The following is a 27,276-nucleotide window of genomic DNA, read 5'->3' as shown; positions in this document are numbered from 1 at the left end:
AAATCTGTTATTAGCCTCCATTGTTGTTGTTCACTCAAGGTTTAAGTGATTAAACATTGTCCAGAAATATCCTCGTGATATCTCTTGTCCTACATAAACACCGTTTTTGCCAAAGCGCGATTAAACATTGTTGTTGTTCACTCAAGGGCCCAACAATCCGCCCTTTTGGCATATTTCCTTGTCTTTTTGTTTGTTTTTTAACTTGTTCCTTTTTTTTTGACTCCGTCACAGAAGGAGGGACAAAGCGCGATCGACTGAATTTCGGTTTAGCTAGGTGGATTAGGATTACAGATAAATGAATTTTCAATTTCGGGTCGGTTATTTAGAACCGAATAAACTATTATTTGGGTAACCCATATCGAAAAGTTTGAGAGTCGAATAAGCCTAGTATAGGTACCTGAAACCCAAACCGAATTGCTTATTCGGGCGTAACTCGGTTTAGTTTTCGGTTCGATTCAAGTTTTCGGTCCAAATATTCATCCTTATTTTTTACATATGAAAATAACAAAAGAAATTAATTCTTACAGATGATTTCTATGATAGATTTTAGGATTTTATAGAAGTAAGATTTTTCTTTTGTTATTTTCTATGGTAAGCTACAATATTAAACTTTTTTTTTTGCTTTGTAAGTGATTTTTTTAAGACTTCTAACACAAAAAACTTCAAAAATAATGTTTTTTTAAAATTTTCGTAGGTAAACTTTGATTTTTATAGATAATACCTGGATTTTTATAGAGGGCTTCTGATTTTTTTTTTGTTCAAATTTAGTTTTGAGACTACTTTTTCACAAATGTCATTTGCTGAAATTTTGAAACGATGTTGTTTTAGAGATTTTTTAGTAGACGAAGATTTTTGCAAATGACATCTGCAAAAAATTATAACTTATTTTTGTCGTGTAACTAATTTTTGCTTATATCTAAAAAAAATGGATAATAAAATTAGTATAACTTGTATTTTTCTCTTACAAATTCCTATTAGCAAATTATAATATGATTGCTTAAGTTCTGTTAATGCTATTTTATGAAATAATTATTTCATCAGTATGCATTAATCATATTATAAAATAACAAAAATATATCAATCAAAAGATAAAGAATCAATTAGGGAAAGAGAAGTCGGCAGGCACTTCCGAATTGAGGATATAAAAATGGTATAGTTAATGATCACGGGTTGAACTAGACCCACATAATTAGTGTATTTATCTAATTATTTATTGATTTTAAATAAACCGAAATTAACGACTGACGTGTCGGCCCATGCCTGTGCGTGGCACGTGCAAAAAGCTTATGTGGACCAATAAGGTGTAAGTAACAGATCGTCTGTCTCCCCCTCTCTCGTCCACGAATTGCAAGATACCCAACAAACTCTCTCTCCTCTCGCGCCCTCCTTTTGATCTCCATACCACGTGTCATGCGTTCGTTACCCCTAACTTTTCCCATAATTTTTTTTTTTTAATTTTTTTTATTCAAAACTCACAAAGACTCTCTCTCTCCCTCTCTCTCACACACACACACTCACCCACACTTTCTCTCTGTAGCTATCTACGAGATTTGTCTTTGTGTATACGCATCATTCAGAAATTAGGGTTTTCTCGCTGTAAGTGTTGAGTTTTGCGGCGGTATTTGGTGGAGATTGCGGATGTTTTTTTGAATTTGGCTTTTCCTGCAAGTCTTTCAGGTAGATCTTACTTGAACTGGTGATTTATCATCGTTAATTGATGTTTATTTGTTTTTTTTATCTTTATGAGTAATGATTTTGTGTTGTTTGAAATCTTCTTTTGATTCTATGTGTTGTTTGGTTGCTGAGAAGAAAACCTGTGTGAAGTTTTTCGAGGTTTATGTCTGATTTGATTGGTGATTGGCAGTTATTTCTGTGGATTGGGACTTTGAAATTACGTTCTTAGTTGTCAAGCTACTTTTAGGATATCTTTTTAATAACTTACGGCTTAATTTCCAGTAAAAAGAAGTAGAAAAATGATGATTTCAGTGGAGTTGACAAATTATCTGTTTTGTTTCATTTTGATACAAAGATTAGTCTTATCCATTGTTCTTTAATAATCTACAGAGCATAGGATGATAGCCTTGTAGAGTTCTAATTCATTTTTCTTGAAAGTATGATTGTATTAATGTAAAACAATATTGATCTTGTAATCGAGGTCTAATATTTCCTTTTTTGTTGATTTGTTTAATTGGGATAAAGGGAGGCCTTCTTTTCTATATAATCATCTTCAGCTAATTATGAAGTTGGAGATTGACTTTGCCTGCATAATCTGTGCTGGATAGAAGATTTAAAGGAATGTCAGACTTGTCTATGTATGAGGTAGGTTCTTCAGTTTCATCAATCTCTTTGTGTTGATATAATTGTAAGGGTATCAGCAATCAAATTTCTTGAAGTTAGTTGTCATTAGTATTCCATTTCTCATTGATCAACTGTAAGATGTTATATATTTCATGGAAAGCCACATCTTATTCTTATTCTGTTAGTCATATATCGGTATGAAAGAACTTACAATATTACCATTAGTAAGGAGCTCGTTAATGTGAAAAAAATCACATAAGCTTCTAGAATATGTCAAGCATACAACTAAGAACACTTTGATTCATTGACATGATTAAGTTTGAAAGCATATTGTTGTTTTAAGATTTTCTATTTGGTGTTGCACTTGCAGCTGGAAGATATTATTTGGGATGACTTTGATCAAGGTGATGATCATATAGTACCAGACCCTACTAATGCTCGAACTAGTAGAAATTCATTTGAGGGAGACATCTTTAAGAAGCCTAGGCGTGAAGCAACTTCTGTTTTGAGCAATTTTGGAAACCTTGATGCTTCCACCACTATTTGTCAAAAAAAATCAGAAAGGGACACGAAGCTGTTAGATAAGAAAAAGAACATGATGGAGAAGGAATCATCATTCAATACTTCATGTGATGTGGAGATAGTAAAAGACACATCTGATGACACTCGAATGTCAGATAAATGCTTCAAAAATTGCTATGTCACATCAGCTGCAGGTGATGATAACTCATATAGTTACCCACTAACACACATTTCCCAACCAGAGGATCTTTATAACTGTGAGGATAAGGAATCAGGTGATCTTTTATATTATGGGTGGTCTGATATAGGAAACTTTGAGGATGTTGACAACATGTTAAGGTTTGTAAACCCTTGTTTTTCCTTTTTACACTTTTGTTGGAAATAAAGCAAAAAACTTACATTACATATTCTATATCTTTCATATGCAGAAACTGTGATTCATCATTTGGACTAAACAACAATGAAGAACTTGGGTGGTTTGCATCAGACCAAATTGGGAGTGATACTGAAGAAGCATTAAAGATGGATTTCAAATTTCCATGTCCTGAACCAAGTGCTTTAAACAATGCATCTAACAAGAGTCATGTAATGGAGAGTTGTGGTGATATTTCATTTGAAGGGAATGCTACTGGAGTTGATGAACAAAAACAAGGATTTCAACCATTATTTGTTGGAAGCCCGATACAGATGAATACCATGTTTCAATCTTCAAACAGTGTTTTGGGTTGTGCTGAAAAACAAGCTCATTTATCAAAAAAGGAACTTGGAAGTGAAAATGGTGTAGGAGTTCATCAGAAAGGGATTTCATTAGAGATGGGTTCATTAAATGTTCCTGAAATCTCTTCCATTAGTTCTGAGCTGGATGAAATCTCACTTGAAGCAACTAGTTTTCACCAGCTACAACAAGTTATGGAACAGGTATATCGTTATTTTGCTTTTTCTTCCTGAAAAATTTCACTTTTTCATCTATATATAATCAATAACTAGCATTGTAGTGTTGTTGATCTTGTAAAGTTATTTATTGGTTTTTCAGTTGGATTTGAGGACAAAGTTATGCATAAGGGATAGTCTATACCGTTTGGCCAGAAGTGCTGAGCAACGACATAATAATCCAAGCCTAAGTAGCAGTGCCACAGATATTAATGATAGTAATAAGTAAGATTTTTTTTTTCTTTCTCTTTATGTTTTAATTTTATTATTCTCTAAATAAAATTTAAAAATGGGGTTATCTACTTTATTTATGGCAGTGGATTGATGGATATGGAAACCGATACAAATCCTATCGATCGATCTGTAGCACATTTATTGTTTCATAGGCCTTCAGAATCACCTAATCTGGTAAGTTTTTTTTCTGGTTGACATTATTTATGTTTGTAATAAAAAAAGATTTCTGAAACTTTTTTGATGTCCATGTTGAACAGAAGCATGGGTCGATGAATGGGGAGAAAGCTGTTTGTGAGGAAGGTGAAGCAAACGACAAGTGAAATTAGGAGAGAGTTGTGTATGTAGTTGTTGTGGAATACATAATGATAATGTATAAAGTGATCCAAAAGGTGGCCCATCGTCATGTATTAAGTTAAACGACTCGGGCTTTTACTGTTTCTTGGTGTATATTCTTGAGTCTTCATAGTAATTTTATGTCTTGATTTTTAACCCACAACTCTTGATAGTAAAAACAAACATGGCTTCTTTGTGATGACTTGAAAAATAACATGTCATTGAGTACAAAATAGTACATGCAACAAACTCCTTATATAAAAAGGTTAAACAAGTTATAATCTGATAAAAAATACATGGTTCCTTTATAGAGAAATGTGTTGTTAATCAATCAAATTGCTGTCGAAGGTGCATCTCCGTTTCACTTTTCCATGTGGCATGTGATGATTGGCCTTTCATACGCTTATTCTTTTCCTTATCTTTAATCATAGACCCTTTCTTCTTGGATGCTTCATCCGTGTTTGTGTCTGCAACAGGACGATCACCACACACAGGGCATACCATCCCCCGTGCATTAGAAAATGTCTTGGGTATCCCACACTTCACACACATCCTATGTCCGAAACACAATGACCGTATTTTAGTAAAATATATAAAGTATGTTTGCTATTTTGGGTTAAAAAAACAGTACCTTAAAAGGTCGGCAGCATCTTCTGCAGTTGGATTAGTGGCAGTTGCCACACGTTTTGCTGATCCTCCAGTTGAAGAAACCTTGGATTGAGTATTGTTTCCAGCATCACTGCTTACTCTCTCCCGGATTCCAACTAATTGAGCTTTAGCCTGCATTACAGCACCTATAAAAAAAAACATTAATTCAATTATCTCTATATAATACATGTATGATTTTGATAAAATATGATATAGTGACCACAAATTTCATTTTCAAAGTGACCAGGTTCTTAGGATATTATCAGAAAACAGAAACAACCTTCAGGCATATCATTTTTGTCTCTGCGGTTTCTCCGGCGACCATGCCGCCACAGCTGCACATCGGTATCTTTTTCTGCTGAGTCGCCAACTGTGTTGTTCAAAAACTGTGGAGGTCCTGAAATCTCCAATAATTACAGGAAAAACACTTATAATAAGCTGTTAGGTAACATAGATCTAGTAAAACAATACAATTATGGAAGCGCTGAATTTAACTAATTCATATCAAACATACTATTAAGCACAGACGAAGAAATTAATAAAGATTTGTTGCTAATCTACCACCAACAATTTCAAAGCCACACAGGTTAATTACAGGAGCCATGCCAATAGTCAACATTCAGATTTAAGATACTGGACATGTTCGTTTTCAAGTCCAAGCCATCACTCATGCCTTTGTTTGCTACGCCTATCGTTTTTCCAAATTAGTCTCGCAGATACATATAATTGAGAAGAATATGTGAGTGATTCATACACAGCATCTCTTTCCTTTATCGAGGGTTCTCCGGACTTCATGACAAGGATATAGAACATAAATACATAACCACATACATATTTTGACATCAATCCAACTGTTTGGCCTTAATTCCACCAACATTCATCAATTTGTACGCTTGCTAACCAAATTAACTTTCAAATTAAGTTAATTAATCTTCCAAAATGAAAATATTCCTATATACAGTAATGTGAGAGAGATACATGATTCAATAAATAAACGACTAATAGAGAGAGAGAGAGAGAGTTTGTGGGATTACTTCAGAAAAAGCAACCAATGCCGAAGGAAGAGAAGAAGAGGCTGAGGGATTCGGTGGATCGAACAAGGGCTTTTTTAAATTGTTGCTGGTTGTACGGTCACCAGAAATATCCTGGTTCCGGCGTTCATCTTCTTCGTCGTCGTCGGAGGAATTGAGATATCTTTGTTCATCTTCTTCCTCCTCGGGGGATGAATAGCCCTGTAAAAGTGACAAGCTCATAGCTGCGTTTGTGTGTGTGAGAGAGAGAGAACGAGGGTTTGACACTCGACAGCTCGCCGTTCCGGGAGGTTGCCGTCATAAATGGGCCTCCTTTATGGGCCTTCACAAAAGACAAATTAAAATAATGGAAATGGGATAATTCGTATTTGGAAAAAAAACACAATTAAAAGATAAATATTTTGATATATTATTATATATATATTAAAATTGTAATGTAAAGGAACAGTAAACCTAGCATAATTTTTGTCTCTTTTGGTCCCTTAAGTTACATTCCAGGTCCCTGAACTTTTTATGTTTGTGAATTTTATCACTTTTAATCATCTGATAAAAGTGTCGTCAATATCTACTGTTCCTCGGGTATCACTTTTAAGTTAGGAACAGTACCTGATCAGGGTACTGTTCCTCGGGTTACCATAGGGGTTAGGGCTTTTTGTTCCCGATCATTCCGCTCGCTTTATCTTCCTCAGCACAAAACCTCCGATCTTCTCCTATCTTCTTCTTCACCGATCCTGACTACTTCATCGACCTCTATTACAGCCTATTCTCCTCTTCTCGCCTAACCATCTTCCCTCCGCTTTTCTCTGTTTTGTGTCACCGCCAGACCATACCAGCGCATGTTTCTATACACGTGTTGGTCGGTGTGTTACAGACGTTGCTGCACGGTAGACCATGTTACCGCCTCCACTCCCTGTCACACCGCCTCGCTCTTTCTCCGATTAAATTTTATCCACCACTTCTGGTGCCTTCTACTGCTTTCATCCCGTCGATTGCTTCTCTCTCTTCTTACGACTTCGTTGCAGCTCCTCAGTCCCACCGGTCCTCCCTCTACTCAACTATCACTATCGATTCCTACTTAAACTTCGGTCGTCGTTGTTGATTTCCGATTTTCGAAGCTCCAATCCCGTAAATTCTTTTTGCGTTTTTTCCCATTTTTTGCTCTATATTGTTAAAGAGAACTGTAAATTGGCTCCAACGATACTCATTTCCATATCCGAATTTTGAAGCTCTGGCAACTACCGGTACATGCCTTTCGAAGCATACCCAAAATTTCAAGTGGCTTATGCACATCACGCGCCAATCGGTATGTTTCTTTCCTTAATTTTCATTTGATTAACCAAAAAACCCACTTGAATCAACTATTGTTGTACGATGCCAATAAACTCCAGTGTAATTAGGGTTTTGATGCGTTTATTGCATAGAGTGCTTGAATTTGATGTATAATTTGTTGTTGTACCATGTATTCTGAACAACTTTATAACAAATTTCTTCACAGAGCCAAAATTTGGTGGATATGGGTCATTTTTACCCTCACAAAAGCAGATTCCGATTCTCCATTTTCATGTCAACACATCTCAAACAGTTCAAAATTTCAACAAATCGTGTTTGCATGTATATAGGATTCTATCTGATCATTATATTAGCAGGTTGGATATGAATTTTTGAAGAAAATATGTTCAGCCACATCATCTGGTAGCTTTTTGATCAGCGATGCTTTCTCCATTAGCTTATTTATTTTCATTTTTTATCTAATTGTATAACTGTTTCAGCTGAATTTTTTGTTCACACTTTTGTTTTGTTACTTGTCTGTAAGGAGTTAGGACTTAAGGGGGCTTTATGTTATCTGATTAATCTTTCTTTTAACTATGTTTTCAGGGGTTTTGATGCTAGAAGGGAATGTAATGTCCGAGAATATAGTGACCACACGGTGGAACGAAATCTGGAATTCCAAATTCTGCTTTCAAACACACCCTAAGATTCTTAACTGATACTTTTTTTTCCTTACTCTTTTTGCAATTAATCATGACTGTTGTAGGTGACATTCTTCAACATAGGGATCAATACATTGGATGCATTTTCACACGTGGGAGGTAATTATGCAGTAGGAAATCCAGCTTAATGAACTCCAACATCAGGTATATTATTCTTTGAAATTTCAGCCAATTTCGAGCTTATCTAATATAGTTTTTCGTTTATTAACCAAAAATGTGTTGAAGGGAAATATTCAAAGAGTTAAATCTTTTATATTAAACTTATGGATGTATGATGATCACCAAGAGTAAATCCTCCAACAAGAAATCTCTGAATCAATGCAAGTTGTTATCTTTTGGAAAAATATGAAAGAATTTTTTTAATGGTTTTTTTTAATGTTGAATTAGGTTATAGTTACTAGTCAATGTGGGAAAAGTAGTGAGAAAAGAGAGAGTTCTGGTATGGTCTCCCTTATGTGCCCATAAGTAAAGGTAATTTCAGCTCTTTAAAAATTTTCTTAATACATTATTTATGCTTTGTTAACATACAAATGGTATTATCAATTATGTCTATTTGTTTCTTTTTTAATTCTGGTATGAAACTATTGGGGTAAAAAGTTGTTGTGACATTGTTCTATAGTAACATTACATGAATTTATAAATATGTTCAAAAGAATTCGGTCAATTGACAACTGCTGCAGCTCAGATTGAAATCTATTTTTTTCTTTGGCTCAAGTCAAATTTTCAGTCCTCATTCCTATCAAGCATGTGATGTTCATCATATGGATGTATGAAATTGCAAACATATCATTTTTTTTAAGCTTAATATTAGCAACTAAGTGAATGAGTTTACCTTTTTTTTATCAACTTTGTCATTCTTAAGAAAAAAAATGTTTCATAATTTGTCATACTTAAGTTGAAAAAAAAATACTGAAATGAAACGTTTAAAACATAAAGTTTGATTTTTTTAATTTGTTAGTCAAAATGACCATTTTGACCTTTTTATCCAATTTGGTAATTTTATCGGAGTTTTTTTTGTTTTTCCGTTATTTGACCCATTTAAACAGAAAATAATTTTTTTATTTTATTTTATTTTTGGTCAAAGAATTCATTTCACCATTTTTATCAATTTGCCCATTTTGTTCAATATACAGGGACCATATATGTTAATTTTGTTAAAAGGAGGGAAAATGACTCTCAATTGATGTTTGATTTGGTTATACACAAAGTCAAGCTGCCATTTTGTAGTCTAAATAAAATTGATCTACACTTTTTTTTTATTTTTTTAATATAAATTCATTAAATGGAATCTTTTAATTTTCTCAAGTTTTTTTTTCAAACTGATGCAACTCCTGCATATTGTTTTTATAATTAAAAAAATGATTTTAAGATTTTTTGACCAAACTGCCCCTGCATACTATTTTTATAGTTAAAAAATTTGACCGGTCGAATGTTTATTTATGTAATAGTGTTTCATTTTTTCCCAATTTATGCAACAATGATTTGCATTTTTACCATTTATGCAACAATGTTGTGCTTTTTTGTTTACCAATTTATGCAACATTCACGGTTTTGGTCTTATAATTGTATTGTAGCCGATGTCGGCGAGTCCGCTTCTACCCACAGAAGACTCCGACGAGTTCTCTATATCTCTTCTTTCATGGATGTTTGCCGATTGCTTCCACTTCCCAATCTGAATTTTATGTTCTGTTCAGCTCTTCAAATGTTTTCGTTTTGATTGCCGTTTATCTTCTCTGTTTCCCTTCCAGGTGTTCATCGTCCCCCCCTCCATCTTCTCAGATAGCTTAATGGCTTTTAAACCCTAATTGGTTGTAGATCTGTATTTTACCTACCAATCATATCTGTCCAACTGTCCAACATTGAAAACGGTGCAAATGGTTTATTCATTTGTGTAATTTTTATTGAAATCTGGCCACATCTCAACGTGGTTGAGTGCATCGTTTTAATTTGTGTTGGATTTTGCTTACAGATTGCAAGAGGATGAATGGCAGGAAGGAGAAATATAGGGCTTCTTCCCGACAGAGTTTAAAAGGGTGCGACGATCACACCTGCACTTATAGAGCTTACTTTGCTTACTCTCCCCATGGTATCGATTCACTCTTCCTCTCTCTGTCTACATGTTTGTACGTCAAATATGCTGTTGATCCACACCATAGTTGACCAATTTCTCATCCATTTCGATTTGGAATGTAGGATTTGTTATAGCTTCTGATGACATGAGTTGCCATTGTGTACAGTAATTGAAGACTATTTGTCTTAACCTTAATTCCAGCCACTACCACATATTTTTAGGGTTTCTTAAAGGTAACCTTGCTCTTTCAATATATGAATTTCTGTTTAAATTCTTCAGACTTTTAATCAGTATATGAATTTTCTTTTTAATTATTTCGAGGATGACTTTCACTTTGCAGTACCTTAACAACTGCACTATTGAAGGTTTGCTAAACTAAAGTTTTTTTTGTTCATCTTCTTCTTAGGAACATGTCAGAAACAAACTTGATGCAGTTTATGAAGAGGCTGTAGGAAGAAGAGAGTTGCACTAATTTAGGTTTCCCTATTTATAAGGAGTTTCTAATAAGTTAAAAATTCTGATACCACACCGAATACTTTCATTTCTTACATTAGAACATTATACTCTTCAATCTATCCAGCTGTATTGTATTTGAATGACATTATAGCATCATACTTTCGTGACCCGCCAAACACTAATAAAAAAGATCCGACCCGTGCAATGCACATGCCTCATTTCTAGTTTACACTAAAGAGATTAATGATAGGATAAAAAAAGATGCAGACGTCATTTTACTAATACATATAATATATTCTCTTAATTACTTATATCAAGCTAGATTAATGATAGGATAAAAAAAGATGCAGACGTCATTTTACTAATACATATAATATATTCTCTTAATTACTTATATCAAGCTGAAACTAATCAAAAGAAGAATTCAAATTCCATCAGGGATTAGACGTTTTAGTGTATTCTTTTATTAAAGTAGAGGAAGGATTATTTTTAACATAAAAAATCATACTAAATTAGAATCCAGAGGCTACCTTACATGAGAACTTTTCCTGATTGAATTACTTTTTAGTTGTGGTGTTTAATTGATTATAATGAAATGAAACAAATTAGAGTCTATGGTGTACCTTTTTGGTAAAATAACATTGTAAACAATGTGATAACCCTCAAGGGCAATATAATAACTTGAGCATCTTGTTACCAAACTTAGTTTATTTAACAATTTTGTTCTGATTTGTCCTAAGTTTTACCAAACGTTACATAGATAATATGTTCGGCTTTGTCTGGTCCATCAAATGGAGGTAAATCACAGAACACCAATGATATTTTTGACCATGTCATTCATTTAATAATTCACATCTCTCAACCCTTAAGATCCTATCACAAGGTGGGGCAAGAAAGTGAGCTCGACACAGAAGACGTGAATACCCTTCTAATCTTCATCATAAAAATAGCCCCAAAAAGTTTGTCCATAAACATCCACATCCTATCTTGTATCCATTCCCCATATTGAACCATGTAACATCAACAACTTAATCCTTGGGTGAACTTCCCTTCTCTTTAGAGAATCGTGCTTTATGCTTATAGTACTCTTCAAGCTCATTCTCTAGTTTCTCGATGAACTCACTTGTATGCTCAAGAGACTGTTCATACTTGTATTTTTCCAATGCCTGCAATGGAATAGAAATAAGATGCAATAATAAACAAATCAATGAAAAATTGAAAATATATTGCTATTTCTCACATTTAACCCTGTAAAACATTTTGATGTACCTTTGCTTTCGAAAGGGTGTCTGGAGGTGACATAATCTCTGGTTGCACATAATTCTTTCCACGAAAGAATATAATAACATTATTGGGTTTTATGTCAATCACAATCCCTTTACTTAATCTAGTAAGCTCATCAGCATATTCTTGAATTTGTCCAGGTTTACAAGGCTTACAAACAACCTTAACAGTCTCGTGATTCTTCCAATGAAGATGCATATTAAGAACTACTCCCCCAAATACACCTCGTCTCCCAACTGGAACATAATGTTTCTTTTTCTCACCAGTTCTTTTCAAATAAAACTTCTCTTCCTCTGTTAAAATTTCAGGATCATATACTTCAGCTGCAGCTTTTCTTACATCAAATTTCCTTAATTTCTCAATCAACCATTCCTCCTTTCTTTTCGCCTTTCCAAGCCTGTATAAGATCCTGATTTCTGGATTTGGGGATCTCATCTTTTTCTTTGCTTTCAAGCGATAAAATCTTAGTTCATTGAGTTTGGCCTTTTTCGACATTTTAACGCGTTTTTGTTTTGTTTCTCTTTGGTTAAAACCATTAGAAGATCTTTCAAGCTGTTTACTGATACAAAACCTGACAACATCTTTATCCATTGTCATCTCTACTGCTGAATTGCTTGCTGATCGAACATGTGACTTTAATGGAAGAATACTATCAAGAACATATATTGATTTTTGGTTTATCTGTTTTGCCAATGGGAAGGATGTAAGAGAACGAGTAAGTAGATTGGCATTTGGATTTATATATCTTATGTCCAGGCAATGGTTTTTGTTTATTGGATCCCTGCATTTAACAACAATACTATCAACAAAGTGTTTAATATCGCAAATCTTTATAAATGTATAATAATGGCTAACGATTCAAGATGTTTGACTAACATATACGATCATCAGGGCAACTAGAGATACAATTTAATAACTGCAATCTAATAAGTCGGTTTTCATATCTGAAATTCACATGATTTTATTCTCCATTCAAGGTTTACCCACAGTGTTTAGCTCTTATAGAATTTGCAATGGCGCCTTTTTGCTCTTAATCTTACAGTATGGCTCTAAACAGTAGTAAAACCCTAGAAACGGAAATGCATGAATAAGATAGCTAAATTGACGAAATCATACCAGATATGGTGGAGAACGGATGTGCTATGTATGAAATTGGAAATATGGCGGCGAAAGAGTTTGATTGACATAGAGTCAAGAGTAAGGTTCAGAAGGTGGCGCTGCGATGGAAATCGGTGGGTTGAATATGTGGTTTTGCTTTATCAGGTCGGTCATAGGCGTAGTAGGGCGTCAGCAGGAATGGATGGGGGGGAGCCGGCAAGTCGAAGAGGGTGAGAGACAGAGAGGTCGGAGGAAACATGTTTTGCATTCTTCGTTTGGTGTAGGAATGGGTTCGGGGGCGGGCAATGGTTTCCCAAATCCGCCCCGATATCTTTCGGGAATCTTATCGGGGCGTCCCATTGGGTTTCGGTTTTTCTGTTGGATTTTGGGTATGTTATCGGTTTTACAACAATTCATAACGAAATCTTTATTCCGTTTTAGTATACCCCAATATCTTATAAAAAATACATGTTCTAGCATCTCTTTTAAATTAAAAATATGATGCATCACTTTAATAAAATAAACTGGACGTTATATTAAAAATCAGTATTTGATTTAAGTTTAGTGTAATATGTTAAAACATAACAAAATGATCATTCACACAAGATTGTTCATAACTAAAAAAGATTGTCCACAATAAATATTTTATCTTTAAACGCGTGCAATTAACATCAAAATGTTTCGAACATATATATATATATATATATATATATATATATATATATATATATATATATATATATATATATATATATATATATATATATATATATATATATATATATATATATATAATCGGGGCGGGGCGGGGCGTTACCCGACCCGAAATGATCGGGTTTCAAGTTTCCCGATAAAAAACCCGATAACGACTCGTTACCCGACCCCGATAAAAAACCCGATAACGACTCGTTACCCGACCCGAAATGATCGGGTTTCAGGTTTCCCCGACGGGGTTCGGGCTTTTTTGCCATCCCTAGTTTGGTGACGACTGAGAAGGCTCCTTTTCGTTGGGTTGGGTTGGGTTCGAGCCTGGGTTTGGTTTCGGACGTAGATTGTCGATAAAAACTGGTTTAAATTTGAAGAAAGTGCAAATCTTGGAGCTTATTTCCTAATCCAGAATCTCCTAACCCATATGTCACCTTACTACCAACATCCGTTTTTAGTTATTCTTTTACTTTCACCTCGTTACATTTCATGCAAATTCATTAATCCCAAGGCTCCGGGGAGTGTAGTGTGCCAAGCTCCTCGCCTAAAGACACTAATGCCTAGTTCCTGAGTTTAAGAAAAGAAAAAAAAAGCCAGGAGAGAAAAAAAATCTTTTGTGTTTTTGAGTTGGAAAGAAGTGGAAGGAAAATTAATCGTTTTGTTCTTTCTTTTCAATCTGGAAGGAAAGTTAGGAGAAGAAAGCGATCCTTCCATTTCTCTCCGTTTCATTCCTTTAATGAAACTCGGGAACACCAATTTTTTTATTTCTTCTCATTTCCACTCATTTCATTTCTTTTCTCTCGTTAAGTTGAACTCGGGAACGGGGTGTAAGCTCGCCAATCACCACCCCTGGCACGTGTGAAGGGAGGCGCTAAGCAAGCTTTGTTAGCCGGACAACGAGAAGAGAGAGAAGAGAGAAATGAAATGGTGGGTTGTGATTGGTTGGCACTACTTTGTTTATTCTTCAAACATCAAATATATTTAAATGAGTTCACCACCACATCCTACATATGCAAATCAGTGGTCTGACATTGGTGCCTTTGACCCATAAGTGTGGTGAGAATATTCACCTGAACTACTCAACAGAAGCCCAACAGCTACCTCAACATCAGAACAGCCAACCCAAGTTTCCTAAAACCAAACCGAGATCAATCCTTAGTCAAATACTCAATTCTACCCAAGTTTGACCAAAAGTCAAACTGATCAAAAAGTCAACATCCAGCTTATACAAAGTCAACGTCACATCGTGACCATTCCTTGGTCACATCGTGAAATTGCAACGACAAAACAATCACACCAAAATGCATTATAATGTTTCCAACTTTATCCACTAGGATGGTCCAAACAACCAAGATCTAGTCTTTAAGTCTCAAAGGGACCAAAAATGCATCTTTCTCAACTAAATCCATTAAGTCCAAGTCTTCAACCTTTAAATCTGAATCAACATGATGTTTAGATGGATAAAGTTTCCAAGTTTATCCATAATAATGTCTCAAACTCTCAAGATCTAAACTTTAATACACCAAAATTGCATAAATGACCAAAATAACTTGCATGGCTGAAAGGGAAGACAAAAGATCAAAACGTTCCTAGCCCATGAGGTCCAAGAATACATTCTAAACTGATTAAAAAGTGTTGGAGTCCAGATTTGAAACATACAATGTTCTTAGGACCTAGGAGTAGGAGAGTAATAAAGTTGCAAACTTTTTTCCCAACTCTCACTCAAAACTCATTATAATGGACCAAAACACCAAAATACACTTAGATCCAAGATGAAATGCAATAAAGCTTGGGACTTTATAACTTATAAAGGTCTAGAAGGTAAATAAAAGTTGAGATCTTCAATTACCAAGCGTCAAGGATCAATCTTGCATAAAAACATTGCTCAAAAACCACCAAAAACGGATGAAAGAGGAGAGGGGAGGCTCAAATCTTGAAAATGGAGGCTAGGGTTTTCCTAAGGGGTTCTATATATGAAGGAGGCTAAGAAAATACCCTAAAACATGAATCCTTACCTTTAAGTACCTTGGAAACCCTAAAGATGTGTGGGCTTGGGTTGCAGAGTTCTCACGTCGTAGGAATTACTTCTCACCTCGTGAGAACAGGCTCCTCACGTCGTGAGAATTACTTCCCACCTCATGAGAGCGAGTTTTCACCAAATTCCATTCCAACTTCAAACAATCAAAACTTCTTCGTTTCAACTCCATTTTAGGTGTTCTTTATATGCATGGAAATGTATTGAGGAGCCCCATAACTCTATCTAATTACATTTGACTTAAAACACACTGAACTAAAATCCTTAATTCATGAAAAAGTTTGAAACATCACTTTTCCCATTTTACCCTTTCACTCCAAGACACAAACCAAAGGCTTAGATTACATAACCAATATTATCAACATATAATATGGTCTAAACCCTATTCCCTTGAAGCCTGAGGCCTTTACTTGATCCATTTATTGTCCTACAATGTACACCGATACCAAACCGACATATGGCGTCAGTTTTTGAAAACCGATTGGTGTCAATTTTCATTTTTTTTCGTCATAAAAGGTTATAAACTAATTCACATGATTGTTTACATGACAAATTACCGAACACGAGTCACCATTGCAAATCAGACTTCACACATTAACGTCATATTTACATAAAAAACGACAAGTAGTGAGATGGCCGAAAACGGTGGCCAAATGTCCTCTTTTATAACAAATTTTGTTATTTTATATGTACATTTACTTTGTTTCGGTTATAAAGTGAGACATAAAGTGTTGAAGTTTTGTAACACTCGGAATTCAGTATGTTACCTTTTAGCCCTTGGATTAAATTTTATTTTGCATGAGAGGCCCCTCCGTACGTTGGGCGTACATATGTGTATGCTTAGCGTACATGGGAGTTATGGACGCAGACTTCAACCACGTATGCTGGGCGTACTAAGGTGTACACGGGGCGTACATGGCCAGAGACAAAAACCCTAATCTTAGGGCATGAGCCCTATTTAAGCTCACTTATGACATTTGGACCTCACCTTATCAGCCTTCACTACTTGTTTTCGTCCCTTAAACCCTAGTTTGCTAGTGAGTGTGATACTTGAGCTTTAAAGTGTATTTAGTGGCCATTTTAGTGAGTTTTCAAGAAGAAGAGCTTGGTGTGCAAGGCTTGGACGTGGTTGAGCTTCTAGATCCTGCATCTACATCATCTTACAGAGCTTTTGGAGGTAAAAAGTTCAGACCTTGTTAATCCTTGTTCTAGTTTGAGTTAAGGTTTGGTAGTGAGTTCATTTTGGTCCATGGATCCTCTTTTGTGAGTTTGAGCACCTCCAGAGGTTAGAGATGATTAGATCTAAGTCCTTTTGTCATGTTAAAAGCATAAAATGCTATCTTGATGGTTGTTATGGCACCATGCATGGGTTTGAGTTCTTAAAGTGAGTCTTAATGGACAAAATGGGATGTTGGGCTCCCATGAAGCATGCAAAGGCATAAAGTTGCCAACTTTATGCCCTAGGACCTTTAAAATGACCAAGATCTGGAATTTGACGAAGTGGCTGCATGGATTAAGCTCTTAATGGTTGGTTATGCATAACAGCCTTGTACGTTGGGCGTATTGGGATGTACGTTGCGCGACTGCCTTAAGACCGTTTACGCTAAGCGTACTGATGGTGTACGCTGCGCGTACGTTCTTTGGGATGGTGGGGCGAGTTTTGGGCTTTTGGGGACTCTTGGGCCTTATCTAGTGTTAGGTCATGGCCTATTTAGGATAGGTAGGCTCAGTTTTCCTTCGTGGGCCTTGTGTGTCATGGATTGGGCCTTAGGTGTCATTGTTGGGCCGTTTGGGCCTTATGACCCGTTATTGATTTTGGACCAAGGGTAGTTGGGCCCATTAAAGGAGAAAGGCCTTTGGACCTTATTTGAAGAGTTTGAACTTAGGGATTTTGGGCCCATAAGTGGGTTTGTATCGTAATTCTAATTAGGGTAAATTGTATATTTACAGTGTGAGATTTTCGGACCGGTAGCCGAGCAGTTATTATTTATCAACAGTCTGAGGTGAGTCTTTTCACTATATCAATGGGTCAAAGGCACCAATGCCCGCCCATTACTTGACATGTGGAATGACAGTTGTTTATGTATTTACTTGTATGAAGACCATGGGGGTAGCCTATGGCACAGAAGACCATGGGGGTAGCCCATGACACTTGGATATCAGACCATGGGGGTAACCAATGGCATTCCAGGTAAAGACAATGGGGGTAGTCCATGACACTTGGATATCAGACCATAGGGGTAGCCCATGGCATTCCACGTAAAGACCATGGGGGTAGCCCATGGCAACTATATGTATGTCACATGGTATTTTGTGGTTGTATGTTATGTGATATTTTGGGATCTCACTAAGCTTTTACTTACAGATTATTTGGGTGTTTTCAGGTACTTCCGTTACTAAGAGGAAGAGTCCGGCTTGATGGCGTAACATACACTCTCCAGCATTTAACCGTAATTATTGATATTGATACTCTGATATTTGGACATGATATGATGTAATGAATTTTTTGTAACAACCCAATTTTTCCAAAGAAAATTTTCATTTTTAAATAATCAAAACATTTCCAATAAACCACAAAATCCCATGTACAATTGTTTTCAAATTCATAACACCAACATTTTATTTCAAATATCAGAGTGTCCCCATAAAAACGCCTCAGAGAGAGCATGTCGCGCCATCAAGCCTTGCCCTTTCCCTTAGGCTCAGAAGTACCTGAAACAAATCAACAAACTGTAAGCTAATGCTTAGTGAGTTCCCCAGAGCATACCCCACACAATCAGCATAATCACATAATCCATATTAGCTATAAAAGCTATATATACCACATAAGTCATGCATACAAACATATAAGGATGTCGTGGGCTCCTCCCAGGGTCTTACTCCAGGATGCCATGGGGTCCCCCACATGGTCTTACACCTAAGTGTCATGGGCTCCCCCATGGTCTTTAGCTGGAAAGCCATGGGCTCCCCCACATTGTATTACATCCAAGTGTCATGGGCCCCCATGGTCTTTACCTGAAAAGCCATAGGCTCCCCCACATGGTCTTACATCCAAGCGTCATGGGCTCCCCCCATGGTCTTCCCTGCAAGTATCACATATATAACTAGCATACCACTCAGCATATACCAACTAACATACCATATATCACTACATCAACTAGTGTACCGCATATAAAAAAATGGGCCGGCCTTGGTGCCTTCGACCCATTGGTATGGTGAGGAGACTCACCTCTGAAGAATGCTGAATTGATAAGATAAGCTCAGATAAGTCCCATCGTGCAGCTCCAACTCAACTGCCTACAATCATCATGTGACTAGTTTTGTCAAAATCCCGAAATACCAAAAATACCCACAAAGTCAAACTTGGTCAACCATGGTCAAAGTCAAGCTCAACAATCCATGTTGACCCAACTCGTCGAGTGCATCTAGCAACTCGTCGAGTTCCTTCAATGTTCAGAAAACCGGGGAAAACCCTAACCAACTCGCCGAGTTGTCTCATCAACTCGCCGAGTTAATCGTCAGACCGAAAACAGGAAAAACTCGATCCAACTCGTCGAGTTATCTTATCAACTCGCCGAGTTTACTCTGCAGACCGATAACGGGAAAACCCGATCCAACTCGCCGAGTTGCCAGGGAAACTCGTCGAGCTTTCCCTTGTCTTAACATAATCAGTCCTTTCAGTCGAATCCAAAGCCCCAAACTACAGATCCAATCCTTTAGGAATGAAATACCACGTAAAGTTGCAAACTTTACGTGCATGCAATGCCTCAAGAGGCTAAAACACTAAAACCAAGTCTCATACAAGGTTTAAGGCATAGAGAAGGGCCTGGACTAGATAAAGCGAGCCACTTTCTGTCCATGAAGACCTTGAGGTGTCTAGATCTGTGTCACACCCCGGGACCGGTGGCGGAAACGTTCCGGGGCGGAGTGACGTCATGTAAAGTATCACAACCAATGTATATAGGAAGCATAGTAAACACAATCCAAACATTGAATACATACATAGAAAAATTTACATTGTGTTGATACAAGGTTTATACATATCAGTTTATAACAAAAGTAAAGACGAGACTTCTATCCACTCCGTCTTCTCCAAAAGTAATGGAATACCTGTCTAATGAGAACCTGAGAATACAAGCAGTTTTAAAATGTCAGCATAAAGCTGGTGAGTTCATAAGCTGTTTAACTTTAGTAAAAGATATGTTTCTCCGATTGTTTGAAAAGTTGTTTACCAAGAAAATCCTGTATTTTCTTATGAAAAGTATTGAGTTTCACATTTGTTACACGATAGACTGCTGTTTACGAAAAGTTATGTTATCCCAAGAAAACCCTATGTTTTCTTATGAAAGATGTCGGTTGGTTATCGAGTCTGAACAGAATGGTACAAGCACCTATCCCGCTTGTATTGTTAAGTAAGATTTTCCCTGAAGAACTCTGTTACCTTCAGTGCGATGTATTAGTTTTAATATGTACGCAAAACTAATAAGTAAGTAGTGAACTAAGTCCTAAGGGTACTACCAGTGCCCTCTAGAAATCAAAACGGTTATTATTATTTTTTTAAGGTTAGTTCACTATATTCGTTATTACCAATAGTAAATTTGTGTTAGCTAGGTTGCGAGTTCCATAACCATACAATAAACTGGATATGGCATCGTAAATGGGCCAGTATCGATTTATGACTTTTGTCACCCGTAGACCTGCCGGTCCCACTATAGCTAGCAGCGAGGTGCGGGGTAGTCAGTCCCGTATAGATCTATACACAATAGTCACACTCTCCCTCCAGGAGATTCTGGTTACAGGAGTAGTCCTACACTCACGAATCCGGGGGAGTGTTACCAAGGACATGTCTCCAATCCTTAGTCTAACAAATTTACAAGTAATAATATGGAGAAAATCACGTTTACGGTTGGTATGAATCCTTTGTAAAATATCACAATTTAAGACAAGATTCATTAGTTCATGCTTTAGTTTTGAAAACAGTTTCTACGAGTTGATTTATAAATCGAGTGGTAAAACGGTTTTCCTGTGTTTGAAAGCATGCTGAACGTGTAAGTATTTCACATGAAATAATAAATTTTGAGTACAAGTTTCCTTGTACTTTTGCTTGTATTCCCCCCTGAAAACATTAAAAACTCGGTAAAAGGTGTAGGGGTATGAACTCACCAGACGAGAAATGTGCCGGATAGGATGCTAAGTGTCAATTTAGGGCTTGAACACGCGTGAGGATCCTATGTAACACGAGGAGATACATAATTTTATCTAATTATTCTTTAAACTACTAATTAGACAAGTAAACACACTCTAATGCGAGAGAACACTTCATTCCAAGTGTTAGGAATGGTAAGGGTTGCATCTAAGGAGTGTATGGCCTTGATAAAGAGTTTACTCTCCAAGTGTAAGCCCTTAGGGGTGTTTACGGTCCAAAGACCACATCCCCCATGAGTTTACGGCCGTAAACTCATGGTGAAGGCATTTTTGGGTGTTCAATGGTCTCATCTTGCACATGGGAAGGTTCTAGGGTTGAATCAAGGGCTTTGGAAGTGTTTGGAACTTGAAATGGACACCTTGTGGAGTTTACTGTCCTTGGACCACTCCATGGGGTGTTTACGGTCGTAAACACATGGGTTTACGGCCGTAAACTCATGTGTGTCCATTTTTCTTGTGTTTTGATGTTTATAGGCCATGCATGCAAGGATCTAGTCACTTAAACAAGTATTGGAAGGTGTTAAGGGCACTTTAACGCCCTTGGAAGGTGTTTACGGTTTTGGGAGATGTTCCAAAACCGTAAACTCATGTTTACACTCCTTTGGGCATTTTTTAGGGTTCTAAGATCATCCAAGCAAGTTTCAAGGCCATTAGACATGCATTGGAGGGGTTAAGGGGCATCAAAACCCCATTAAAGGGTGTTTACGGTTCTTGAACATTCAAGAACCGTAAACTCATGTTCATAGCCAAAAAGTCATGATTTTGTGGTTCAAGCTCCATGCATGTAAGTATCTAAGCATTAGAAAAGGTTTGGAAGGGTTTTGGGGCTTCAAAAACCCCCATTGAGGGAGTTTACGGTTTTGGGAGGCTCCCCCAAACCGTAAACACGAGTTCTTGATGATTTTGAGAGTTTAAGACATGGATTTGCATGCATGTTAGGATAAACAACTAGTTAGGAAGGATCACTTACCAAATTGGAGCTTGAAAGGATGATTCTTGGAGAGAGATTCCGATTTTTAGAGAGAGGTTATAGAGAGAGAAAGTGCAAGGTGGGAAAAGCTCAAAATGGGGGGCCACTCCACCTTTTTATAAGCCTAGAGTTAGTGGCCAGGTGGGGATACACCCAATAACGACATTAAACGGAGTTAAATATTTTACCCGGGTAAATAACCATTACCCGACTTAGTCGTAATTTATAAATTCTCAAAAAGATTATTAAGAGTGTTTCACTTGATATTATTTCGTTCCGACCCATAATAAAATATAATAATAATTCTAATTGAATTATTTGACTTAAAAGTTTAACGGAAAACTTTATAATAAATAAATTCTATTAACGGAACGGGTTACGGTAACGGAATAACTTTCGGGTTGTCACATCATCCCCCCGTTAAGGGAAATTTCGTCCCGAAATTTAGAATCAAGTTACAAATCATGGAATTGGAAAGAGATGCGGATATTTCTGTTTCATCGAGTCTTCGCGCTCCCAAGTGAATTCGGGTCCCCGCTTGGCATTCCAGCGAACCTTCACTATCGGGATGCGGCTTTGTTTCGTTCGTTTGATCTCTCTATCCATGATTTCGATGGGTTCTTCCACAAAGTTCAGATTTTCGTTGATTTCGATCTCATCAAGAGGAATCACAAGGGTCTCATCAGAAATACACTTTTTAAGATTTGAGACGTGGAAGACAGGATGGATATTGCTAAGTTCGTGAGGTAATTGGAGTTTGTAAGCTACGGGACCAATCCTGGCTAGGATTTCGAAAGGTCCTATGTACCTTGGGTTAAGTTTTCCGCGCTTTCCAAAGCGTATCATGCCCTTCCAGGGTGAGACTTTCAACAGGACACGGTCTCCAACCTGAAATTCCAAGGGTTTTCGTCGTTTATCGGCGTAGCTCTTTTTGTCTATCTCGGGAGGCCTTAAGTCGTTCTCGGATTTGTACGATCTTTTCGGTGGTTTCGCGGATGATTTCTGGACTGGTGAGAGTGCTGTCAGGGACTTGTCCCTTGACTAGCTGCGTGTCGCCCACCTCAGCCCAGCACAGAGGGGATCTGCACTTGCGGCCATAGAGGGTTTCGAAAGGCGCAGCCTTGATGCTGGTATGGTAACTGTTGTTATAAGAAAATTCAACCAAAGGAAGATGAGTATCCCATGATGCACCGAAGTCGATGACACATGCTCTCAACATGTCTTCCAAGGTTTGGATGGTTCTCTCACTTTGTCCATCTGTTTGAGGATGGTAAGCTGTGCTCATGCCCAGCTTAGTTCCAAGAGCTTTCTGTAGTGACTGCCAGAATCTCGAAGTGAATCTGCTATCCCGATCGGAAATGATGGACACAGGTACACCGTGCAGTCGGATTACCTCTTGGATGTAGATTCGTGTGAGTCTCTCCATTTTGAAGTTTTCTTTAATAGGAAGGAAGTGAGCGGATTTGGTTAGTCGGTCGACAATTACCCAAATGGTGTCGTACCCACTCGGAGATTTGGGTAATTTGGTAATGAAATCCATAGTAATCCTCTCCCACTTCCATTCAGGTATTTCGGGTTGATGGAGTAGACCGGAGGGTTTCTGATATTCGACCTTTACCTTGGCGCAAGTCAGGCACTTGCCCACGAAGGTAGCGATTTCTGCTTTCATGTTTGGCCACCAGTACAGTCTTTTGAGATCGAGGTACATCTTGTCCGAACCTGGGTGAACGGAGTATCTGGACTTGTGAGCTTCGTTCAGTACAACCTCACGGTAACCACCGAACTTTGGGGTCCAGATCCGGTTCATGAAGTAATAGACTCCGTCTCCCTTGACCTCTAGATTCTTTTCCATTCCTCTCAGGGCTTCACCCGGCATGTTCTCTGGTCTTAAGGCTTCCAGTTGAGCCTCTTTGATTTGTGCGGATAAATGGGAATGGATAGTCATGGTCAGTGCCTTTACTCTACGACCTGAGTACTCTTTACGGCTGAGGGCATCTGCCACCACATTGGCCTTGCCGGGATGGTAGCGGATTTCACACTCGTAATCGTTGAGTAGTTCAACCCATCGCCGTTGTCTCATGTTCAGCTCCTTTTGGTCGAGGATGTGCTGTAGGCTTTTGTGGTCAGTGAAGATAGTGCACTTAGTTCCGTAGAGATAATGTCTCCATATTTTCAATGCGAAGACCACTGCTCCCAGTTCTAGGTCGTGCGTCGTGTAGTTGGCTTCATGAGCCTTCAGTTGTCTCAAGGCATAAGCAATGACTTTTCCCCGTTGCATGAGTACACAACCTAGGCCCTGATTGGATGCATCACAGTAGACAACGAAGTCTTCTGTCCCTTCGGGCAGGGACAAGATAGGTGCGCTGCATAGGGCTTGTTTCAAGGTTTGGAACGCAGTGTCTTGTTTTTCACTCCAACAGAAGGGTATGCCTTTTTGATTTAGAGTGGTTAAGGGTTTGGCAATTCTAGAAAAATTTTGGATAAATCGGCGATAGTAGCCAGCGAGACCCACGAATTGACGGATTTCTGTGGGCGTCTTAGGTGCTGACCAGTTTTCTATGGCTTTGATTTTGGACGGGTCCACGTGTATGCCCTCCTTGCTTACCACGTGACCAAGGAAAGTTACCTTCCGAATCCAAAATTCACATTTAGGAAATTTTGCGTATAGTTTCTCCGATCTAAGAGTTTCCAACAGTAATCTCAAGTGTTGTTTGTGATCTTCTTCACTTTTGGAATAGACAAGTATGTCATCGATGAACACAATAACGAACTTGTCCAGAAAGGAACGACACACCCGGTTCATCAGATCCATGAACAATGCCGGTGCGTTGGTTAGACCGAAGGGCATAACTACGAATTCGTAGTGACCATATCGAGTCCGAAAGGCCGTTTTAGGAACATCACCCTCATGGACTCGCAGCTGATGGTACCCTGATCGTAAATCTATTTTGGAAAAGTAGCTGGCTCCTTGAAGTTGATCGAAGAGGTCGTCGATTCGAGGAAGAGGATAACGGTTTTTGATTGTGAGCTTATTCAACTCCCGATAATCGATACACATTCGAAAAGATCCATCCTTCTTTTTCACGAACAAGATCGGGGCTCCCCATGGTGAGGAACTCGGCCGGATGAATCCTTTACTGAGCAGCTCATTGAGCTGACTAGATAACTCCTGCATTTCTGCTGGCGCTAATCTGTATGGAGACTTGGCTACGGGGGTAGCTCCGGGGATTAAGTCGATACGAAACTCGACTTGGCGTTCGGGAGGGATTCCCGGGAGTTCTTCTGGAAAGACATCGGGAAAGTTGCAGACTTCGGGAATGCTCTCGAGGTCTTTAACCCCCTGCTTTTTGTTGACAACGTGGGCTAGGAATGCATAACACTCCTTCCGTAGGAGTTTCTGGGCTTTGATGCACGAAATGATGCGAAGGTTTGAACTGAGTTTATCACCGTAGATTACAAGAGTTTCGTCCGAGGGAGGATTGAGACGGATAGCCTTCTCGAAACAAAGGATATCAGCATGATTGAGGCTCAACCAATCCATGCCGATGATGACATCAAAGCTTTTTATGGAGACTGACATAAGGTCAACGGAAAATGAACGGTCGATCAGAGTGAGGGTACAGCCTACAAATATCTCGTTAGTGCTCTCTTTCTCACCGTTAGCCATCTCGACGGTAAACTTTTCGGTTAATGGTTGGGGTTCATGTTTAAGAAGATGTTTGAATGAATGGCTAACAAAACTTCGTTCCGCACCAGAATCGAAAAGGATGCATGCATAAGAGTTGTCAAGAAGGAACGTACCCGTGACAACGGTAGGGTCGGCGACTGCCTCCTCTTGCCCCATAGTTAGAACTCTTCCGGTGTTGTTGGTTGTTGCTGCTTTGGGGCAGTTTCGCTTGAAGTGCCCGACTTCAACACAACCATAGCAGGCCTGACCGACACCTGCTCCGGAAGCTTGAGTAGTTTGTTGAACTGGGTTTCTGCAGTCTCGAGCCAGGTGACCCTTTTTACCACAATTGTTGCAGAGCATCTCACGACATGGACCTGGGATGCGATGGTGGTAATTGCACTTGTTGCACCAAGGAAGGGTACCAGTATACCTGCTGGTAGGTGCTGGGGTCGCAGGAGTGGCGGTGGGAGTAGTAGCAGCGTGGACTGCCACTGTATGATGTTTCTTGGAGGATCCTTGCGAACCCTGACCCTTTCGTTTGTTCCAGGATTTCTTCTTATTTTCACTGCTCCCTTTAGCCGGCTCAGGAGCGGGGGCCACATCCTCGGGATCGTCGCTATGATCAATTAGAGCTTGCGCCAAGCATTTAGCGCTGTCGAAGGTGTCCGGCTTCGCAGACAAAACATTTCCCTTGGTTGGCTGGGTCAACCCCCAAATGAGTCGTTCGATCTTTTTGCTTTCCGGGGATATCATTCCCGGGCAAAGGAGTGCTAGGTCTTCGAACCTAGAAGTGTAGGAAGCAATGTCGGAACCCTTCATCCTTAGGGTCCAGAGTTCGTGTTTAAGTTTCTGCAACTCGCCCCGCGGGCAGTACTGGGCTATCATGAGTTCCTTTAGGTTTGTCCAACCCATGACATTTGCCACTGGTAGGGTTAAGGACTTGACCCGACCATTCCACCAAGTCAATGCTCTGTTGGAGAAAGTGCATGCAGCGAATTTCACTTTGTTGGCCTCCGAACAGGCACAGATTTCGAAAATGGACTCAATATTTTCGAACCATCGAGTCAGGGCAATAACACCTCCTGTGCCGTCGAACGGTGTGGGTTTTGCATTCATGAAATCTTTATAAGAGCATTCCTTCTGGTGCCCCTGACCACCTTCCTGGATTTGGAGAGGCACGCCACTTCCTTGTCCACCAGATCCACCAGGATTCATTTGCGACATAGCGGCGGCCACTGCAGCAGTGACAGCTGCCTGGAACATGACGGGATCAAATTGAGGGGGAGGTGGTGGTGGAGCGTCGTCGTTTCTCCTGATGGGTCTCTTTCGGGGAGGCATCTTGATCTGAAAGGATCAGGAAAGAGAGGATGGTAAGTCCTCTGGATAGAATTTAGAGATATGAAACGAGGGATATCTCATTATGTCAGTTAGAGTGTTCTACTAAGCGACAGGGCAGGAGAAGTTGCTAAAGCAAGCAAACTATCGCTATGGAAGGAACGAGTAGCGACACTCGGAACGGGTTTCTACAACATTTTCGGTTTGGGCTAAAATACTCCTATAGTATTTTGTGTTGGATGGAGATTAGGTAAGTTATAGGCCTGCTGTACACCACAGTCACTCCCAAGCACATGTTGGCCGTGTCTCGAATGAATATAGTTAATCAGGCTATATTGACCCTAGACACGGCTACATAACTGCCCAAGTTTAACCACAGTGCACAACACCCAATTACTTATGTTTTGTTCTATTCGTGATACGGATCCTGGTACTCGGGTATACTTGTATATTTTTATAA

At 38.5% G+C, this 27,276-nt stretch overlaps 3 protein-coding genes and 2 long non-coding RNA genes across 5 annotated transcripts; 3 read left to right on the top strand and 2 right to left on the bottom strand.

Moving 5' to 3' along the window:
* The first annotated feature begins 1,463 nt into the window (after positions 1–1,463).
* On the top strand, positions 1,464–4,480 carry LOC145115216 (protein LNK1-like). The gene is made up of 7 exons (XM_079051460.1): positions 1,464–1,677; positions 2,200–2,319; positions 2,669–3,159; positions 3,249–3,738; positions 3,854–3,975; positions 4,068–4,158; positions 4,242–4,480. The coding sequence occupies exons 2-7, from the start codon at positions 2,296–2,298 to the stop codon at positions 4,302–4,304; spliced, it is 1,281 nt and encodes a 426-aa protein (XP_078907586.1). The 5' UTR covers positions 1,464–1,677; positions 2,200–2,295; the 3' UTR covers positions 4,305–4,480.
* Positions 4,481–4,538: 58 nt separating this feature from the next.
* Positions 4,539–6,300, bottom strand: LOC145115217 (plant/protein). The gene is made up of 4 exons (XM_079051461.1): positions 6,000–6,300; positions 5,246–5,369; positions 4,949–5,111; positions 4,539–4,870 (listed from the first exon to the last, which is right to left on the bottom strand). Exons 1-4 carry the CDS (start codon positions 6,216–6,218, stop codon positions 4,645–4,647), a joined length of 732 nt encoding a protein of 243 aa, XP_078907587.1. The 5' UTR covers positions 6,219–6,300; the 3' UTR covers positions 4,539–4,644.
* A 686-nt stretch (positions 6,301–6,986) lies between these two features.
* Positions 6,987–8,200, top strand: LOC145117811 (uncharacterized). Its single transcript, XR_013712808.1, has 3 exons — positions 6,987–7,121; positions 7,223–7,299; positions 7,872–8,200. It is a non-coding gene; the product is annotated as an uncharacterized LOC145117811 (long non-coding RNA).
* A 1,654-nt stretch (positions 8,201–9,854) lies between these two features.
* LOC145112061 (uncharacterized) lies at positions 9,855–10,674 on the top strand. The gene is made up of 3 exons (XR_013710431.1): positions 9,855–10,073; positions 10,181–10,291; positions 10,465–10,674. It is a non-coding gene; the product is annotated as an uncharacterized LOC145112061 (long non-coding RNA).
* Positions 10,675–11,138: 464 nt separating this feature from the next.
* Positions 11,139–13,184, bottom strand: LOC145112723 (RNA-binding CRS1 / YhbY (CRM) domain protein). Its single transcript, XM_079048858.1, has 3 exons — positions 12,915–13,184; positions 11,784–12,579; positions 11,139–11,680 (listed from the first exon to the last, which is right to left on the bottom strand). The coding sequence occupies exons 1-3, from the start codon at positions 12,983–12,985 to the stop codon at positions 11,543–11,545; spliced, it is 1,005 nt and encodes a 334-aa protein (XP_078904984.1). The 5' UTR covers positions 12,986–13,184; the 3' UTR covers positions 11,139–11,542.
* Between the last annotated feature and the right edge of the window lie 14,092 nt (positions 13,185–27,276).

Source organism: Lactuca virosa, chromosome 5 (assembly GCF_052849685.1).
Source record: "Lactuca virosa cultivar CGN04683 chromosome 5, Lactuca_virosa_CGN04683_v6, whole genome shotgun sequence".
NCBI lineage: Eukaryota > Viridiplantae > Streptophyta > Magnoliopsida > Asterales > Asteraceae > Lactuca > Lactuca virosa.
The sequence above is the reverse complement of the archived record's forward strand: the minus strand, read 5'-3'. Positions and strand labels throughout refer to the sequence as shown.

What these genes read in the sequence shown, in the direction of transcription:
- LOC145112723 (XM_079048858.1), bottom strand. Translation starts at nt 12,985, where the DNA reads ATGTCAATCAAACTCTTTCGCCGCCATATTTCCAATTTCATACATAGC. An exon ending in TCCGTTCTCCACCATATCTG is followed by an intron (nt 12,580 to 12,914) that starts GTATGATTTCGT and finishes TGTTAAATGCAG; the next exon opens with GGATCCAATAAACAAAAACC. An exon ending in ACACCCTTTCGAAAGCAAAG is followed by an intron (nt 11,681 to 11,783) that starts GTACATCAAAAT and finishes ATTCCATTGCAG; the next exon opens with GCATTGGAAAAATACAAGTA.
- LOC145115216 (XM_079051460.1), top strand. Translation starts at nt 2,296, where the DNA reads ATGTCAGACTTGTCTATGTATGAG. An exon ending in CAGACTTGTCTATGTATGAG is followed by an intron (nt 2,320 to 2,668) that starts GTAGGTTCTTCA and finishes TTGCACTTGCAG; the next exon opens with CTGGAAGATATTATTTGGGA. An exon ending in GATGTTGACAACATGTTAAG is followed by an intron (nt 3,160 to 3,248) that starts GTTTGTAAACCC and finishes TTTCATATGCAG; the next exon opens with AAACTGTGATTCATCATTTG.
- LOC145115217 (XM_079051461.1), bottom strand. Translation starts at nt 6,218, where the DNA reads ATGAGCTTGTCACTTTTACAGGGCTATTCATCCCCCGAGGAGGAAGAA. An exon ending in CATTGGTTGCTTTTTCTGAA is followed by an intron (nt 5,370 to 5,999) that starts GTAATCCCACAA and finishes TAATTATTGGAG; the next exon opens with ATTTCAGGACCTCCACAGTT. An exon ending in GATGCTGCCGACCTTTTAAG is followed by an intron (nt 4,871 to 4,948) that starts GTACTGTTTTTT and finishes TTTCGGACATAG; the next exon opens with GATGTGTGTGAAGTGTGGGA.